The sequence below is a fragment of the Anopheles stephensi genome, chromosome 3 (assembly GCF_013141755.1).
Source record: "Anopheles stephensi strain Indian chromosome 3, UCI_ANSTEP_V1.0, whole genome shotgun sequence".
NCBI classification, from domain to species: Eukaryota; Metazoa; Arthropoda; class Insecta; order Diptera; family Culicidae; genus Anopheles; species Anopheles stephensi.
Window position 1 is genome coordinate 54,590,504 of NC_050203.1, and position 21,214 is coordinate 54,611,717.

At 43.3% G+C, this 21,214-nt stretch overlaps 1 protein-coding gene across 12 annotated transcripts in view; it reads right to left on the reverse strand.

Annotated features, from left to right (window-relative positions):
* LOC118513378 (mucin-5AC) overlaps nucleotides 1-21,214 on the reverse strand; it is a 182,285-nt gene that overhangs the window by 146,360 nt on the left and 14,711 nt on the right. For 9 of the 12 annotated variants that reach the window (XM_036059028.1, XM_036059038.1, XM_036059039.1 and 6 more), the window contains exon 3: nucleotides 9,007-9,044. The exons of the other annotated variants lie outside the window; for them this stretch is intronic. In XM_036059028.1, coding sequence (XP_035914921.1) covers nucleotides 9,007-9,035 — 29 coding nt within the window. In that variant the 5' untranslated portion in view covers nucleotides 9,036-9,044. The remainder of the gene's footprint in view (nucleotides 1-9,006; nucleotides 9,045-21,214) is intronic. 12 annotated transcript variants of the gene reach the window in all.

Sequence of the window (21,214 nt, forward strand, 5' to 3'; positions counted from 1 at the left end):
CTACTGCACTAGTAGAATTGTTGCGAATCATGTCACACATCCGGATGACTGGAGAATGCTGCAGATAAAAAGAAATAAAATTATTTCTTCAAAAAGTCGGAGTTAGTTTAAAAAAAGTGGTGCAGATAGGACAACATTTCGCAACTCATGCACTCCTGCACTGTTGCCTGTCAAATAAAACAAACAGATATTGGAAATGTTGGGCTTGCTGGCTGTAATGGTTCATGTTGTCGTAATTTAAGTGAGCTTTCGCTTAAATGTATGAACTTAAGGGAACACCTTTGCTAGTTAGGCCTAGTTGCTAATCCTTTTCTAGAAAATTTGGTCCATGATTGCATTCTTTCAACTAGAGCTGCATCCGATCTCCAACTAGTTCGATCTCACCTAATCCAGCTAACGAGCTCACTGAGCTCCTTTACTCCACGTGCTGAACAGGTCTCTGACGAACAACTTTCTAGTGAGGCCCTCAACATGAAGCTTCATTTCAGTTTTGAATACCGTCAGGATATCTGCAACACTAAACAGCTCAAATAGCTCAAGGTCCATTCTCCTTCTTCACAAGCCTCGCTCGCTCACACAGCCAAAGAAAGTCCATAGGATTGGCCTCTCCAAAACGGTGCGAGGATTGGCATCTTCTGTTTACATAATCCAGAACATGTGTCCTTAGTGGACTACTGGGCATATCAGATTGAATTGTGATGATCAGTGCCATCTATTTGTGAGATGCCGCTGTCTACCTTGTGATACGGTGGGAAGGAGTGTGTAAGATAATAAGAATCTGCTTTACAGGTGGTAGTGGAGTCAACAGCTGGTACGATTTTCCTGGAGTAGGACGATCGGATATCACTACTTACGTTCTAATCCGAAGTAAAAATCCTATCAAGGTACTCCTCTACTATCTCGACATCATCACCATTAACTGATGTTCTGCTTCCATCTCGAGCTTTATCATGGTCACATTTACCAGCATGCAGGTACTTTAACTTCGTCGCATTGATCCTCAATCCAATCGTATGGACTTTGCGTTTCAGTCAGGTATACATGTCGCACACCACCACGGAAAGCTTCAATTCAAAACAAACACAAATATTGAACTAAAATTACTAGCAAAAAAATACCCTCTTTTAATCAATCAACGTCAATCAACCATCAATTGTGTCATAAAGTTGCTGTTAGACATCACATTGTTCCGGAAAATTCCAAAGCAATCGATCAAAAAGCTTTCGAGTTTTTCGAAAAATAATTCCAGGTGAAATTGAAAATATGGCTCAAAAAGCAAAGCAAAAATAAAAATTAAAACTCCCCGTTGAATACTCCATATTGTCCACAATGAAACGTATGGAAAAGTGCATAAAATATTCCACAAATATTCTCGCTTGATGATGGAAAAATGGAAACCATAAGCTTGATCATACAGAAGCAAACAAAAAAAAAACTCGATGCTTATAACTGTTCAATTTATTTTCCCCACAGCTACCGATGAGGAAGCAAACATGGCAAAAGTAAAAAAAGAAGTACATAACAATGTGGAAAAAGGAAAGCCACAAAAAAACAATACACAGGGAAGTGAGGTAGGTAACAAATTATTCAATTACATTCGATGAAGCTCTCGGCGCAACAAATATTGGCCGGGTTATGAGCAGTAGAAGCTTTTTTTTCCTTTTGTATCAATAAAGCATACTCATTTCGAGCGTACGTGAATAATGTATCGTGGTAAATGGAGTTGAGCTGACACACGGCTGTCCACCCCTTGATCAAACTGACCAGTTTCCTAGCAAAAACCCGGGTGTCACGGGGAGTAAAATGGGGGATCGTTGGATGCGGATCACATAAATAAGGAAATTTTTCTGATTCCTGTTCCGGATAGTGGTCGTGGACGCAGGAAAAGTATGGCTCTGATACTATTGGATGTACAATGTAATGGTTCACGTTCGCTGTACTAGCTAAATTTGATCACCCATATTGGCAACATTAAAACAAACCCATCAAACCATCGAACCGAAGTGTGCTTGTTTTGACAGATCACAAATAACTAGCAAAAACAAACTGTCACTGGACTTGTTTTCGTTTGTTTAGTTCCCGGCTCGGGAGGGTCCCCCCCGACCGCATTTGCTCCGTAACTCGTAACGGAACAGTCCCACTGATTTTTCCTCGTTTCATTAACCAATCGTTCAAACAGGGTTCAGTGAGCAGCGATTTCTCGAACGCAAATAATTAGTGCCACGTGTACCCATCGCTGCACTACTTCCTCCCATAAGCCCGTCCGGGAAGCTTCGACGGACGGCAGCATCATCAGCCCGCTTTCAACCGTGGTGAACTTCCGTTTGTCAATTATGCTCCATTGCATCGCTGAATGAACCCGGAGAGGTCCCGGTTCGGAAATAAATATTGGAGCGACCGAGGGCTCCGGGATAATTGGTACCCGGTGCGAGCGAGCGAACTAAACGAAACGAGCCTTGAACTAGAAATAAATCGTTCCATCATCCAGCGATTTCGCTTTTCCTTCAAGTCACGTGTGTTTTCCGAAGCAGCAGTAGCCGTAGCCGACTGATATTTATTTAATTATTTTCCACTTTCCCATTTTTGTTTTGCTTCGTTCGTATGTCGCTCACCAGTTTCTTTGGCACCTCAAGCTCACACATCCGGTCCCGGTATTAATCGACATTCGGTTGTTTGATTTACCCCGGCTTTTTTTTTCTTCGCGTGAAAAGAAATGGAAGGAAGGAAAGGGCAAGAAAAAAAGCGTCCGACCAGTCCGGATGGCGCTTCTTCAGTAGGTCAGTCGGTCGGTCCCAAGTGAGACAACTCTCCGCTGTCTGGTTGATCGTATCGACTCGATCGGAGACTTAATTCGTCGTAGAAATGAAGCAAACCCAGTCAAGTGCAAATTCGTACGACACTATGGTTTAAAAAGCACCGGTTTGTCACACATTTCGTGTCTATGAGGTGTATGGTTTGAGTGTGTGGTAAAACTAAAACCGTAATAAACGATCCCAAAAGTGTGAAGCGGCACAGAAACAGGGGAGTTAAAATTCGCCTGAGTCACTTCATAAATTGCCACAACCATCATCACCGAGCACTATAAAACAATTACCAACACTTCCAAACACGAACCGAAAGGGTGGCTGGTTGGTTCACGCCGGGGTGGGGTTTGTTTGTGCAGCTCGTTCGCCTCGCTTAAAAACAACTGTCCCGGGCAAACGTCGAATGCAACGCTGGTGCATTCCATATAAATAACAATAATTGAGTTATTTATTTATTAAATTGGCAAATGGAATGAAATGAATTTGCCCTTGCGCTTGCGAGCGAGCGCATCGGGTTCCACACCCCGTAGCTTAAGTTCATGTTCTCGACCGCATAACCGTTAGTTTAATTTTATTATAAATTCCCGTTAGCAGCGTTCGTATAAAATATTTTCCTTTCAATGTTATGATACTTATTTCGCCAATATTTATCTTTTGATAGTAACTCACTTAAAAAGGCACCAACTTTATGGCTGTTGTTTCGAGAGCAATAAAAGACGAATCGCCATAAAAAGCTCAAGGTCTTGCTAGCTTTGCATCACACGCTCGCCCGTGTACTAACCTATGCCACCCAAGAAGCGCTCACTGCTATTTGCGCTCGGCAAAACAAAAGCGACGCGAATCCATTCAGTTTGTGTCTCCACCTTTTTGTCGGACGATAAGTTTTCCTTTCGCCCCATCGAAACACCCACCAGCCCCACCGATGTTTGAACTTTTCCACAATGGTATTGTTCTTTTGACGCCTCGGCAAACAAAACGCGCAGGAAAAGCTTTTCTACGCTTTCCCGATCTCGCTATAAGCTGTGCGCTAAACTTCACCTCCAATCGGTCGGTTCTGGCAGGCGAGAAAGTGTGCTAACTTTCTTTGCAGCCAAGTAGTGTATCGCGTCTTGTTTCAAGTTTTTTTTGCCGTACATTATCCGATAGTTGTTGGAGCGTAAATCATAAAACAACAAGTGAAACAAAATCACACATCCTTCGGTACGTTGTTTTGCGCTGTTGGAAAGAAACATCGCGCGAACCGGCACGGCTGAGAAAGTCATAAACAGTGTAAAACGCGTAGCACCAAACCGACCGGTGGGTAGAAGTGGGAAAGGAATTCCACTGGGTGTGCTGATGGGCGCTGTTCTGCTTGGTATTACATCACTTGCAGCATTCACCACCTGATCTTCCTCTCACGAGCTCCCGTCTCTCCGCCAGCATCCAGCACCAAATAATTGATCCGGACTGTGCTCCGTAGAGTTGCAAAAATGTTTGTGCCATTTCACGACGCGACTTTACTTTGACGGAAGCGTTCTAGCGAGCAGCCAGCCGCACACACGCCGTTAACGTAAACAAAAACGTTCGCTGTGTTCCGGTAGCCGGAACAGTCGCGCCACACCGTCACACAGCGATCGATTGTGTTGGCACATAGCACTCGATGGCGGTGTTGTAATGCGGTCGAATCTCACGAACGGAACGATTGATGAGATCATCGTGCTGCTGTCCGGGGCGTGCGTTATTGGCGTCAGTTCCATCGTCTTCTTGATTGTTGGGTGATTTGAAAGCAAGTGCGGGGGAGATCATCGTTCTCCCACGCGGCATCGCGAATCGATAAATGTTGAAATGTTTAATGTTGGAAGATTTAAAGTTTTGGGAGTGTTGTAATGCAAACCAAACAGGTTTCATCAAACTTCAAGTTTAACAGAGAGCGTTTGCCCTGTTTTTCTTAGCTTCAGTTTTTAATACACTTGTTTTAAGCAGAACGGTCTTATAGGGGGTCGAATTATTCATAAAGAAATATTTGAGAAATAGATTTTCGATTCAAGACGATAGTTCTCCAACATTTCATTTTTAAAATTGGGTATATGAAAGTTTTTGACTCCATGCGCCAGACTGCTATACTGCATCTTGATTTTTTTACAGATATACTTTGAAGTTGTCAGGCGGCCGAGGCTATGGTGGCTTCGGTCTTCGCACGACAGCACCGGGGATGAAATCCCATCCGCACTCGCTAAGATCAAGTCACGGAAAGCCAGAAATAACAGGCCAAGTCCTCTCGAGGTTCAGCTGGGTTTATATATTCAATATTTTTACACTCTTCTGAAGTTGGATTTGTTACGTTGGAAATACGTTGGGATTTGGAAGTTGGAAGTTGGCGGTACGATGTCTGAGGCGTTAGCAGAACACGTCAGAAGCTGAGATCGAGTCCCATCCCAACCGTTCACTCGTTGTGATGAAATTCTATTCAAAACAGGATTTTCAAATAGCAAAATTTCCAGTTGATCAAGTTAAGAACTAAAGCATGTAGAAACATACGGTGTGAAACTGGTTAAAAATTGATTATCTGAGTGAAAATGTGATTAAAATTTAACCTTTATGATACTAACATTTAAGAAGCGAGTATTTAAAAAAAGATTATTGTTACATTAGAAAGCTATAATACTCTTTTATTATAGAATTACTAAACTGATTTTTTTTCAATCACTCACTATCTAAACCATTACAAACGGTGGAACCAGTTGGAAGTTGTTTACTATGAGTCAATTCAATATGATAACGCTCTATATTTCTTGTTTGGTTGAGTTTCTAAACCTACTGTTTACACCAATATTAAATTGTTTACTACAAGCTGCTGGAATTGAAAGAAACCGTATCATGATGCACAGCAATTTTAAACAGACGTGCATCTATTGCAGTTGCAGTTGGACCCCGATTGAAGAATATTCGCAAGATACATAGCTAAAAAAGTTGGTACAATGTATCTAATAAGCTTACATTCATTTTTTTATTCTCTTGAAATGTTAGACATCAGCGATAAAAAGGTTTTGTTTTTAATACAGGCTCTTCCACATCTATAAATCGACAAGCATGACCCAATATTGACGCAAATGGGAACTTACTGAATGTTGCTCTTGTTACTGTACCATGTAAATGCATTTTTCACTTCATAACATCCTCATCCTCAAGCAAAGTTCCTATTGCTGCTAGCTGTATAATAAGCGTAAAATGAGTGCATAAAACTAGTGAGGCGTATTATTCAATTAACAAGTCGGTAGGACTTTACAAGCTTCGTTTGAATGGGATTTCCTCACGCATGCCTACGTAATACAACACCGCTCATTCATTGCCGTACTAGCAGCCCGGCGTGGCGCATTTAGGTCAAAAGTTGCAGTCAGAAACAGTTTTTGAAGTACGTTTCATTTTCCTGTTTGTAAGGAAAAACCTATTCATCTCTGCTTAAAATAAAATACAGAGCCTTTGTTCTCCCGAGTGTCATTTCATTCTGCAAACATGTCATATTTTCACGAACAATCATTATCCCTCCCCACAAAACACAACTTTCATTTAATTGCATTTTTTCCGCCGATCCTCTTGTTTTACTGCACCTGGGTAAGCGTGTTTTACATTAACTCAACCAACCTGCGCCGCTGCCGCCAGCAGCCACCGATGAAGCAAAGTAAACTGCGTTCAACCACGATACCACACGCGATAAAAGCACCTACCGTGCGCGTGTGTTAGAATGCAATTTGCCTAATCCTTCTAGGCTGCGGCAAAGGCAAGCGTATTTTTGCTCCAGTTTACATTGTAGAATTGGTGTCGCGTGCAAAACTTTGCTGCAGAATCGACCACGACGCAAGGCACTAAACTGGTGGTGCCGTACTTTAAGTCTCAAATGCGTTTTGTCGCGTTGCAGGTTGTCGTTGGCAAGGGGGTAATGGAAAGAAAAGCTTAACTCACCTGCAGATGCAACACACAAACGGGAGCTAAAATAGGAAAACTCCGTACTGTTTGCGTGATATCGTACTGTCGCTGTTGTAACGTGTCTTGCTCGGTGAAATTTAGTGTCTAGCATTCGAGCATCTCTTCACGCGGTGATGCTCTACCAATGTAAAATAATATACTTTGAACGGCAAAAAGTGTTAAGAAGGAGGTTGGGTTTGTAGGGAACAGAGTCCTGTATCATTTTCTTCAATTTTCCACACCATTCAAGAATGCGGTTGGGTAAATATGTATCATATGAGATGAAAAGCGGTGTCCTTAAAAGGTACACTGATGCACACGAGTGTACGGTTGAAGCTGCTTAGATGTTATGGCTGTTTATAGCTTAAGATAACTTAAGACGTGTCGTATCATACATTGAATTGGAAGCTGTAGACTCCTATTAAACTTGATAATAAATTAGTAATTTCGTACAGCATGATCTAAACTACACATTCCTTGCGATATAGCCATTAAATCATAGCTTAAAAGTATCATGAAATACTTTAAATCCTCATGATGCTCTCTGCTTGACTTGCACTGTAAGATGTAACAGCTCAGTAAACCCATCATTAAACACTAACCACGTCGTCATCGTTGCCGTAATTTGTCATTAGCGTCTCATAACACGGCCCGTCATGTCCGAACACCCTGACCTCCACGGTTTGCTAGCACCCCCTGTTTTTCCCAACCACCATAATCGACTCATTCACAGCTGATGGGATTTATGGTGCACAGCAGTAGATCGGCCGTGTGCAGAGGACCAGCAACCAGGTTCTGGAGGTTCTGGTGTCATTACCCATCCCACACTCACTCAACCAGCCAACTCCAACGGCTACAGCGCTAATTGTAAGAACTGAATGCATTCAGGCAGGTGCACAGTTTTTAAAACGGTAACGCACACCACCGACACCCGGGACATTCCCTGCTCGGAATCAGATACTTGCAGGACACACGGTCTGACGGACGACAGAAAAACACGTCCCAGTCTCATTGCGGCAAACGGCAAGTGTCACCGGGATGTCGCACCGTCCAAGGCTATTCATCAACGCCGGCGCCATTTTTAAACACTTCGCTGACACTCGTATCGAAACTTTTCTTCCATCCAGCAGTCCCAGCCGCCCACTCTCAAAGTCCAGGACCGCAAGAAGACGAAGGTGAGTTTGAGGTGTGAGGCTTAGCCTTCGAACGAACTTTTCTACTGATCCTTATTTCTCATCTCTAGACAGGGACGGGATTGGAGAAGGAAGCCTGGGAGTAAAGCGATCGTTCTGTCAACTTTACCGCGCTTTCTCTCTCTTTATCCCTGCCTCCAAAACGCACCCTTGAACGGTTGACGAATCAGGGAAAACAGAAGAGTCAGTACGATTAATATCGTGTCGTACTGCGGCTGCTTCTGCTATGTGTGGCCGTTCTCAAGCGCTGTGCGAATGGTTGAAGAATGGTTAAAATGTGAAAACCATCCTCCACAGGTATCGCCCCTCAGCCAATCCGACCACCATTTCTGGCAAGGGGGTAGTGCGAAGGGCGTGAGGGGGTGTTCGGGTGGAAAATAGTAGCAAAAAAGGAAACACGCACCACCACCACCACCATCGAGTGCACAACCTCTGACAGGTCCGGGTGCCATGAACAGGGTTGTAACGTTAATTGGGATGGGTTTTACCGAATGGCCAAAGACATCTGGCACGCAGGGGTGGCAATTCTATGTGTGTGTGTGTGTAAGAGAGCGCGCGCGGGAACATTGAAATGTCAGCCGTGGGGATGCCGTTTAAAATTAATGAATTTCGACAGTTGTTGCGCTACGATTATTGGGGATGGCAAAATCGGAACTTGGCTGCGTTTCACGGTGCCCGAGAAGGCTGTTGTCTAATTGAAAATTAAACATTTTTCACATTTTATTGCAGTGCTGCTGGCAACGGGGTGTGTGCCAGCGAAGGGAGGAGGATGGAAGGAATTCATGCTGAACGACAGGTCAAAGAACGACAGGTTCAAGAATTGGAAATTGGACAGTGTAGTTGTTGTTGTTTTGGTTTACATTTTCCAACTTGTTGGACATGGGTCTACCCTTGCCGTAACGACGATCTGATTAAGGCTTGAAATTAGGTTTAACTGATTAATAGACAAATATTGTAAATGTTTCTGCTTTAGCGAGATATGCAAGGTTATAAGAGGGAGGCTGTCTATGAGAGTGACTATTAATTAATACAGCTATGTCTTGTTTGTAGTGATGTTTCGTACAAACCTTATTAGCAGTTGCAACCCAGAGCGCATAAAATATACCTGTAAGTAAAAAAGTAAAGAAATACTATTAGTAAGCAGTATTTAAAATTGAGTATTTCAGTCAAGAAACCTAGTAATCGAGTCTATGGCAACCTAAGCCAGTTTTGCAGTTACAATGTAATGCTTGAAGCTCTCGATGCAATCTGGCAACCAAAATTAGCGAGCTTCAAAATCTTTAGACTATATTTGAGCAAAAATCCAAAGATTGAATTGGATCATATGCTAGAAAATTCTTTATTTTTTAATTATTTAACTAAAATATTTAAGAACTTCTATCACCCCCACATTCATCATAGCTTTATACCGTTATTCCATACAGGGTTTTACAATTTCTTTTCGACCGGCTGCACGTGGTATTAAAAAAAATATTAAAATAGTCGATAATTGATAATTGAGCGCATTCAATTTCATCAGAACCATGCAGGTGGCAGCTTTGACGGCTATTGAAATTAATTGCGCTCGGTCTAAACTTCAGTGTTTGTAGCTTAACCTATACGCCACTAACAATAAATCGAGTGCCAAAAGTGTCAAACAATGTGTACAGCTAGCCAAAACTAAATCGTAAAACCTGTACGATAAGGTTAAAGCAAATTTTTAATGTAAAACTTAAGCAAGCTTGTAATGTGCCCAGTGAACAAACTGTCAAAATGGTACATCAAATGTTAAAAACTTGTGTTTACCTTCATCGATTCAACTACTTACAATTCATAGGATGATACAACTTGCACTAAAAAAGAACTATTTATGATTACTCGCAAAAATGTTCAGATTTTACAATTGAAACTATCTTAGACCCCAATGTCTTGTTAGTAAAACAGGAACAACAACACATGGCTAAAAGCCTTATCAAAAATCTTATCATAATAGCGCAAAACAATTAACAGCAAACCAATTGCTGTAGCGCACTTCAATCCCACTTTAATACGGAGTTAATTGAATCCCCCGATCATCAGTACCTGCTTCTACAATCATAAACATATACACCGCAGCACAAAAAAACACTAATAACTCACCAGCAATTGTTTGCCGGCACGAGCCATATCCATTACACACCATCAAGCCAGCTGCCAAATTTCGTTCGTTAAGTAATGCCAATAAAATTTGCATCACTCATCATGCTTCCGCTTTCACCCATATGCAGGCTGCTGCTGCTGATGATGGGTGGCCATATTTTTGTTTGCAATCAGAGCTCATAAAAGTGGGAAACAATTTTTCCTATCCATTACGAGAAACGGCGGCTCCCCGCGGGTACTTTAATGGAATAAGCCACAAGCGAGAGGTGTACAGGAGGGAAGGCGAGAACGAGAGTTTGTACCAACGGACCTCGCATCAAAGCACAGCGAATGCATTCGTAAAGAGTACTTCATACCAACAAAATAAAGCATGCTATGACTCCCTGCACTTTTCGGTACGAGTTTTATGGGTCAAAAGCTTTGCCGACGCTATGAAGCATCGACGTCACTAAAAGTTTGTCGTCAGCACGCAGTTGAAATGCTGTAATGTTGCAGCAGCATGGAGAGGAAATGTTTCCGGGAATAATATTTGAGGATGAATAACATGCTTTCCGGGTGTTTTATAAGGTGGCAAACATATCGTACTGCAGTGTGATTTTATAAAAAAAGGCCATAATTAAATAACGGAACAAAAAACAACGGAACAAAACATCTAAAAGGCTTTCATAAAAATAATTTTAATGTGCATTTTACAGGGTTCTCCAGGCGATCAGCTCTCACAATCTGTTTTAATGACTTATACTTTTAGATGCAATGAATTTCAACAGCGCCATTAATAACACTTTTCACAGCAGCAAAAATCCTAGCATTTAAAAAAATACGCCTCTAACAAGAAATTAAGAGCAAAGCGTCAAAACACATCAAAGTCAAAACTAAATTGTAAAGCACACAAATATAATGTTTCGTTTTTTACGGGTAAATACTTCTTCTTCTTCTTCCTTGGCGCTACAACCTCGCAGGGTCCCGGCCTACCATTTCTGACTTTCCTTGAGCTGATTTAACCCGTAGCAAGGTAGTCAAGTCCAGCGTATGGAGAGGCTGTCTGGATAGGATTTGAACTCCGGTCCTTGCCGTGTGAAGACCGGGGCGCTATCGCCTCTTCCATCCGACCTTTACACCTCTACTCTAGATCCTTTTCCCCAAATAATGTCCGTCCATTTTTTGTGTCTTAATTTTTGGAAAATAATGAGTTTCTCACCCTTCGTCAGGAAAAAAAAACTCTAGCGCGAAACATAATAAGTAATAAAAATGATGGGTCATTATTTCACAGACGGCATTCACTTGCCACCAAACGTTTCATTACAGCAGAACAACGGCGTAAACCGAGCAGAATGCATTCAGATTAAATTTATGGAAATAAATCTTCATGTAAGTAAGACGCAAAACAATTTACGCACCCCGCAAGGCACGTTCGCTCATCCCCGGGGAGTGGAGTTTTGTTGATCCCCGCTTGTTTCGCTTTGTTACAAATTCCTTCGGTTATGCTTTGGTGGCATTTTCTGTTATTTTATTGTTGTTCTGACCTTACACTGGCACTAACTGCACCGCTCTCACTCTATCTTTCCCCAGACACACATACTAGTGGATGCGAAAAATTGCAACAAACTTTTCCTTTTGTCAGCCTCAACTATACACACCAACCTCTAGCCCGCCAAAAAAAAAAGGACGAGACTATGAAGAATGCGCCACGATAGCTGAGAGTGTATGCAAAGGTCCAGCCAGCTTCCAACCAACGGGTCGGTTGAAACATTTTTCCCCTATTTTTTGCTCTTCTTTTTGTCGCGGAATGCAACCGCAGATGCATCGCAATGCACGAAAGATGCGAAGAACAATAATACCAACACCGGAAACCCAACCCGGCACACATACACGATTCACGACCCGGTGATGACGGTAGCTGGCTGATGATGCAACGCGTGCCCCATGGCACCAGAATCGTGCCGCCGCCCTGCCGAGAGAGATCTCGGGTCGGGAAAGGGTGCGGGAATTGCAAATTGCAAACACACCAGCACACGCGGTTGCTCCATTCGGAACCGTTACGAATCCGCTGTTACGCCTCGGTATCTAATGCCTCCATTTGTAGCTACGGCTTTTTGTTTTGTCTATTTGGGTCCACACCAAATGCATTTCAGCGCGCATTGGGCGTATGGGTAATGCATATTGCCTACCGAAAATAACAAAACGAACCAGAGATGCAGCGTATGACGTGGCTGTGTCGATTGCCACATGGGCCACGGTGTAATTATTTTACTTTAATTTTTACTTCAATTTGGCGCAATTTCGTTTGCCAAATGGTCATTATGGATGGTGTTATGTTACATTGGGAGATAAAGTCTTATGTCTCCTACATTGAGGCCCATTTTTTCCAGCGTCAGAATTGAAAAGAATGTGTTTAAAAATATTTGCAAATAATTATATTTAAATAAAACTAAATTCTACCGGCACTCCCCATTCTATGGCTCTTGTAAGTGAACCTATAAACCATCTCGCTTCTCCTCACCGCGAACGAGCGACCTGCTGCAAATAGCTGTCTGGAATAACGTTAATGCTATTATCTCAGCTGAATTTAAACTGAGTAAATAAAATTACAATTCTGCACCGGGCGCACGATGAACGACCCGGCTAGCCCAGCCAAGAGTAGCCCATGTTTACACGCTCGCTCTATCTCTCGCCCCAACGTCAGGTGATCGTGCGAAGATGGTGATGTTTACTTTTAAGATTAGCAAACACTAAGGAAGGCACCTCCAAAAGCATGCTCCGGGTCTGGTCGTGAACGCAGAGATGTGCTTCGCGAACTCGAGCGAAAATTTTATGCACACACAGCGCATTACACCCCGGCCGGTGAGTGTGATTGTACGCGACGACGTAAATAAAGGGTTCGCTCCCGGGAAAATGTAGATCAAATGAGATTATATTACAGATAATGGACGCTGGGAATTGCGCAGTACATCCGGTCCGGTTAAATTAATATGCCAAAAATGTTTCCAATTATATTCGCTAAATTGATTCGCAATTCCAAGTTCTCCAAGTTCCTTTTACTCTCACTAAAACAAAAGCTTACCCTGACTTATTGGCTGACGGGATTATCCGCCATTACTTTCAATAAACGATGCTTCTTCTTTTTCACTTCCAGATGGAGCCACCGATGATGTGCTCATTGTTGTGTCTAGCCACCCGCGGTCCCGGTATTGGTTTATTTTGTCATTCTATGCAAATAGCTGAAGCAACCGGACAAGCTGCTCTCTTCGTGTCCGACCGTGTTGCCAGGCACTGCACATCGGGCGCACTATGCCGGTGATCATATCGGGCCGGGAAGATAATTTAATTCCTGCCGATCGAAGTGCCCACCACCGGCGCTCGAAGATTTCGCTCGATGATTTTGCCGCTGGCGCGCTGGTCGGGAAACGATACGTACACACCAAACACAACCACAAACGGGTGGTCTTCGTCGAAAAAGAAAAAAATACGCCAACCCAATGTAATCCAATTGAACGTAACGAAGCGCACCACGATATGATCGCAGCAAAACGGGCAAAACAAGAAGTCTTGCTAATTTCAATCCCGACGTCGCAACGTCTTGAACCATTTGCAGACAAGCTAGTGCTTGTGTGACAGGCCACACAAATGGAGGCAAAAGTATGGCAAAATAAATTCCCTCACTAGCTGACTACAACTGCAGCAGGGTATGGTACAGAGAAGGGTGGCCAACCCTTAGTGCTCTTGGTTTGATGGTATTTGTTTCTTATCATCTCGCTGCCATCAGCTCGATAAGAGGAAAGTAAAGTAGCTTTCCTTGCGAAGCATTGTTTTTCGACCCCGGAATCGTCAAACGTCTGCTGTTTTTCCCGCAAACTCAACCACCTCAAACTCCGTCAAAAACTCGGAAGCATAATCCGACAGACGGCAGGCGCACTATTGCCATCAAATTTCGCCCTCTTTGTGCCAATCTCCCCGCCAAAAGACACTCCATAATTTGCTACAACGGCTACAAGTGCGGAAGTGATGAATGCGAAATGCTATGGCAACATAATGAACAGATGGAGTTGGAGAAGAAAGTGAAACGAAGCAAAGCAAAAACAAAAAAGCAACCAGCAGAAGATCGATTCCAGCAAAACGAACCTCCAGGAGAGCAGAAAGTGAAAAGATAAATACTAATGCCGCTGCTAACCGCTACAGCGTGCAAGAGCCACAAATTTTAATAAACGTGACTCTTCCACCAAGATCCACGTGATCGTCAGCTTCCGTACACTAATGCTGGGCCGTGTTGAATGTTAGTCGCTAGATTTCAGTCACAATTGAAACGGAACACCACGACGGTTTTGACGGGAGTTGTCGGAATCGTAAAATAGAACACACTCTGTGTGCCGTGGAAGGAGTTTTTAAATATTATGAGCTAGAAGATGCGATTAAAGGGAGCGCTCCTCGTGGAACCACGCCGTGTAATAAATTGAGATGAAGAAGAGAACGGTTTAGCGTCCGGAAAACCGTTCCGGCACCGAAAGGGAAAGTCAATGATTGAGTTCACCAGCCTGCGGAGACTGCACCTCGCCCACCGTATCGGTTTCAGTTCGTAGAGAGTAGAGAGCGTTTTGGTGTGGAGTGTAATATTTTAATTAAATGCAACCGTCGTTGCTGGGTGAAGGTAGCAATCCAGCGTAATTAAAACCATTATTAAAACAAATGTCGCAAAAAAACGCCCAAACGACGGAGGAGATACACTTTTCCACCTCTACCCATATAGAAACTGGGGTCATCAGAAGCGCTAACGAAGGGCGATGCAGGGAGTGTTTTTCGAAAGACTAAGAATATGATTATGGAACGCGAAAAAAAGGGAAGCGTTGCTGGGGAAATGGTTTCGTAAAATTAACACCACATTTAACGTACAATGGAACGAAAATTCCGCCGAGGATCGGTGTTGGGCTAGTGAATTTTCATTAACTGCTTTTGGTAGGGAAGTACGCCATAAAGAATGATTTTCAAGGGAAATTTGGAAATTTTTTCTTGCAATTTGAAATTATTTGTACAGTGATTCAAAACAAAACATAAGATAATGCTTCAAATGGTGTTTTTGACCTATATGTTAGTCTATTAACAATTAACAACATCATAAGGCAATTTAAGAAGCTTTTAATAAGCTATAAAGTTGGAAAACAAAATCTGAAGATTAATAAATGAATATTGAATATCATAAATAAACTACAGCGCTTCCAGTGGCCGAAGCGACAGCGGCGCCGGTCTTCTCACGGCAGGACCGGGGTTCAAACCACCACCATCTAGGCCACCACCCTGTACGCAGGGTTAACTGCTTGGCTACGGGTAAAATCAAGTGACAGAAAGCCAGAGAGGCCAAGGTGTTATACGGCACGGCAGTTATCGTTTAACCGATTGTCAGAAAATTGCAATCTAGGAACTTATGAAGATTCCTGGTGGCTGATGATTCCTAACTAAAATTGTGTAAGGTCTTCATACATCCTGGCAAACTAGTCCAATGCTCTATAACTACTAAATTTGTTAGTTCTCTTCTTTGTTAGAATTGCATCTTTGAGAGGTCTATATTTGCCTTACCTATCTACAGATCTTAGCGACCTAGACATAATGCAGAAAACCAAAAGTATGATGGTGGATATTGACACCATTTATACGGCATAAAAAAGCTGGATCGTCCGGTTCCATTCTGATAACATGGACACAATGTATATGTATAATTTATACACCATAATAAGGTCTCGCCAGTTTCCCCATGGCCAGTTTTCCCCAGATTAAGAGATGTTCATAAAATGGGCGTCTGAGTTGTAAACTGTTTCTTGATGCACGCTACTTGATTTTGCTGCTGAAATATTGAACTTCTATTTTGCAGATATCAGCTAAAACAATTTTTTTTCAATCTAACTCATGATAGAAGCAATAGTCAGTTTAAAAGCTGGCAAGTAGTATTTTAAGTAGTCGTACGAAATGGACGAAACGGTTGATCTGAATGAGAATCGATAGGTTTTAGTATACCAAATCATGGTCTGTATGAGTATAGATCAATACTATAAACTTCACCTTGCATTGTATATTATTCAACCCAAGCTATTTTCCTATCATTTGAATTATTGAAGAATTGTAAAACCAAAGCAACAGAAATGAAAAATCATATAAATCTTTCAATAATTAACTTCACGAAAGAAATATTCCATCCATCAAAACTCGATATTAATGATGCATATTTTTTCTACCAATAAATTTATTCACCACCATAAGGTGCAGCTAAATGATTCAATGGACAACAAACGCATATGACATAAGGCATCCATCCCCCTGCAAACCCTCGATGATTAGCTCACTAGCCTGCTCATTGTGCTGTGTGTGTGTGTGACTTATGGCGATAGTTTTAGCGTGAAAACAATATGCAACAACGTTTTCTTCGCTTTCGTTTTCGTTCCCATTTCCCACAGCTTCACAAACCCCACGAAAGCATACTTTAGCTCGGCTTGCAACGGAACAGCAGAGAAGATCGATAATTGAGCGATGTGCCGTGATGCAACCGGGAGATCGTTGAGCACACGAAAAACAAAACCACTCCATCCATCCATCCCGTACCATGACATCACAGGATTTCACCGTCGAGTAGTTTTCACCCTGCACAACCAAATAATCTCTGGTTCGTTCACATTCGACTGCTACTAATTTGATTTTGTTGCGAAAATTTACCTCCCATTAGGGGGCTGGAGGAAATGGAGGCTCTTGTGGGTGGTAATGAGAAGACACGCACGGTAAAGATCACCGAACAGATGTTACCGTACCGACGAGAGTGACTTAAAGTGTGAGAATTATGGGAAAGTTGTAACAGAAAGGGGTTGAAGCCAGTACTAAACCGCATGTCGACAGTGTAAAACATACAGACCCGCGACTAACTATTTGCCGCACAGAGGCGCCGACGCAATCGCTAACCGTGCGGTTCGGTAGCGGTTAACGTAACCCCGGTGAAAAACGGGCGGAAAAACTAATCTTCCCCATCGAGGTGGGAAGCTTTGCTGAAGTTAACATCAGTAACGCCTGTTTACTTGGAGTTGGGCAGGTTTTTTTGTGCTGTTGTTGTGTGTTTCTCTTATTATGAACTAGAGACATTACCGCATCGCTTGTTTCACAGAGCGCCAGCGTGACTAGATTATGGAGCGGGCGAAAAGTGTGCCTAAGCCGGAATGGAAGGAAATTAAACTAGCTTTGTGTCTGTCACATGGGAGAGCGGGAAGTGTTGAGTGTTGGTTTGATGTGACGAACATAATTATTTAATCGTTTCCTAACTAACGTTTGATTACTTTAAATTATTTGCAGTAAAAATTGAACCGAAAATGATAAATTTATCCAACTTAAACAAGCTTCGTCCAATAAATCAAACAGTGGAGTTTAAAACTGTTTGATGCAGTTTTCTAAAATCTGTGCTCCGGTTTCAAACGCCATGTGTGCCATGCGTACATTTATCGTAGCTCTCGTCTCCAATCTGTTCAATTTGGGGGTTCACAAACCCAGTTCGCTGCCCTTCCAACGTCGTTTTCAAATCCCATCGTACAGAGCGCGTCTCGAAACTTTAACTAGCAATCACGGTCCGGTGCTGTACATGCATAAGCTAACTGTGATTTATTGAGCCCGCAAGTACCGAATGCCCTTTTCCGTCGATCCTCCAATGAGAATTGTGAGTAAGGGAAAAACAAACCACACACACACACACACACACACACCGCAACTGTTCGTTAGAACAAGCCAAATGACAGTCCCGGGTCCCAAGCATCGCTCGATGTTGGATTCGGAATTGCCACAGACTCCGATAAAGCGTTTCGGTTTTCTCTCCGGCCATTATGCCCGTTTGCCGGATCCGACCTTCCGGGTTAACGAACCAGGCACAATCGATTGGCTTGTTTTCTTTTGGTTTGTTTTTTTTTTTTTGTCGGGAGGCTTGGAGCGGTTCACTTTTGCTTACGATATATGTAAGCCGGAGGGTGGTCACAGCCGATGGGTGGAAGTGGCCATAACGAATCAATAGAGGAGACACAACGTATAAATCAGTTCCGTAATGAATTTATGCATTGTCCGAATATTCACGAGCGCACTGTTACAGGCGAGAAATTGAGGACAAATATTTTTGTACTTTTAAACTTGGATAATCACAAACGAACACGTTTCGTGAGGCTTTATTACACAATTGTTACTTTCGTCTTCTTCTAAACAACCCTTAAGCCTTATCCCCGACAGAGCTCATTTTTCGACATAAAGCTACCGGAAAACCGGCATCATGTTGCTCCCGAAAAAGAGGCTCATATTTTCAATTTTGAGCCACTTGTTTTCCCACTTCCGACTGCTACCGGACATACCGGGCTCTACTAGTAGGAGTTGGGAAGGTGTGGGGAAACGATGGAGCTGGGACTGCGCTGTCAAGCTATCCCACTTGAGCACTAACCATAATTCAACGAAATAATCACCCAAATTAAGAAACTCTTCCGAAACGGGACGGCGGTAAGTTAGGAGACCCGCCCGCGAGCCCGTTACCATTAGCAACGCGTATTATCGCATTACGAAAAACCTCTCTCGGTGGCTTTAGTTGTGCACCCGCCTCTCATACCGACCCCGGTGGGCAGAAACCACCTCTGCGCTTATAAGTCAGGCTACACTTTAAGAAAAGGTTTCATTTTGTACTGCCGAAGAGAAGGAATGATAGAGAGATGGAGAGTGGGATCGAGATGAGAAGAGCTCCAAGAGAAAAACAAAACAAAACAAATAAACCAAAGACTACAGCCAGCCGGTTGACTTCTTCACAGGAAAGCCTTTTATAACCCTCCTTTTTAAGTAAGGCGGGCACCGCCATCACAGTTTCGCCCACTTAACCATCCTCCCCATAGCTGGCTCGTTTGTGCTCGCGGTTACTGAAAATTCGCGACTCAAGTTTTCCGGCCAAACTTCCATCCGTGTACCTCTGTACTAGCTAGCTGCTGCACGAACGGTTTGCGATTGTTACAGATTTTGGAACCACATCTTCGTCACCGCACAGCTGTGGGTTTCCCTTGGACCCTTGGTTGGACAGAAGGGATCCGCGTAAAAGCCGATGATGCTACAGCTGTACGGCGGGATATTCGAGAGAAGAGGCTGAGGTCGAATACCGAAGAATGGGATCTATAAATTTAGGCTTTTTGTGACTCGTGCTCAGAATATCGCGCGCTATCTGGGCAGACCTCTTCCTGTCGGTGTACTTTTCTTTTACCTCGCGTTCTTTATTGATCGTTGTATCATTATTTGTAGTTGTAGTGGAGACGCAAGCATCTCGACGAAGAAACTGGAGCATAGTTCTTCGTCCGTTTGGATGTTTTCTTGTGGTGGAGCAACAGAAAAATGAATGGACCAGCCGCAACCTTCCAGCTCCACGAGTTTCATTTGACCGGCCGTAAAGGGCCTGAGGGCACCTTTAGCCCGTGGATGAACCTTTTGTTGCTCGTTGGTCGTTTGTTAGTGTTTGCATTTGTGTGCCGGAGATGACTTTATCTGCTTGTGGCGATCGACACGATTTATATGGGAGAAGTGTACAATACACCGAATTCTGGCAAATGTTGTACAAAGAACACATTTAGACGTAGAGGCCTAGGATAACGTGTAGGGCAATGCTTTTTTTAAAAAGAATGTACAGTATTGAGCTATCAAATACTGTGATCTTAACCAAATCATGACGAGAGTTTAAATAGACACTCCTTATATATTGTAAAATAGCCTCATTTTCAGCATAACTTGAACCAAATAATATAATTTTAATATATTGTTAATAATAAGAACAAAACGCTGGAGCGCTCTGTGCTCCAAACCCACTGAAATCGCAACCATGACCCAAGTTTCTACGATTTCGCTTTTATTTCGCTAGCCAAGGCCACCCCGGAGGATAGACCATCGCTGTCGACATCATCATTCTGTAGAAATGGTTCTCCCACGGTTATAGCAATCCCCGAAACGTGTCGCTGCTCTGCTGCTGTTTAGACCTCCAATAAACGTGAGCCGGTGAACCAGAGGGAAAATAAGTAACACAAACTCTCTGCTAAAAGTCAACCAACCACAGGCCCTCGTGCCAATGAAGCGCTACAGGCAGCAGACGAACCGAATGGTTAAAAGCTTTAGCACAGGTCCGGGCACAACTTCGTGTGTCTCTTGCGGCCCGGTAACGTCTTGCGGAAACTTCGTGAGTGAACTCAACCTTGGCCGTATCGGAAATGTCGCTCCCGGGGTAGGACGCAGCAAAAAAGTCACACTTGGAGCAAAGTTTTTCGAAGCGAGGTCCATCTCCCGTGTTGTGAGAGGCCCAGCGGAATGCCCACAGCGGCTCCGGCTGTTCTATAAATACATAACGGACATGCAATGCGGCAACCATAATTTTCATGACACCATGGCCCTCAAACCCTCAAAAACCTTTCGCCGTGTTCGTTTCTAGGTCTCTTCCCGAGATGGGATTTTACTTTCTTGTTCGCTTTCCTTCATTGCTTACATTCGCTCGCCTTTGTTCACGGATGCTCATGGACTTGGGGTCATCGGGCTGGGAGAAGGAAGAGATTCTGCCCAAGAGGTCACAAATTATGCTCGTCTGTCCGGTCCGCTTTACAGTGCTTCGTGTTGAAACGGCGGCATCCACAAGACACCGAAGACGAATCGCACAAATGGAGCACACAACACACAACAACAAGATGAAACGGGAGAAAGACGCAAGGCGTTCTAAAAAAAAATCCCCCCATCGAAAAAGATGCTCCACCGCATGGAACGTATACGCACAAAAACCGTCCTCAGCTACGAAGGCACGCAAAGGAAAGAATTTGCTGGAAACAGATCCACACAGGGCCTGCAGGCAGCATGGAGCAGCAGCAGCAGCAGCGTGCACAAATTTGTCATTCGTCTTCTTTCGGAGGCTGGGCTATTCTTAGGCCAGTATGCCAGTGAGTGTGCTGCATTTGTGCTGCATTTACTGAAAAGTGTCTTTTCCCAAACTCGGCATACTTACCCACTCGGCCGCCTAATGGACGGTTTTTTGTAAAGTGGTCTATCGGTGAGGTAGTTCCGTGAAGATGTACTTCTTACACAGTACCACCTTTTTTTATTTTGCTTTTGCTACGGTGGACAATTTTGATCACTCTCGTGTAACAAAGGAAAGAC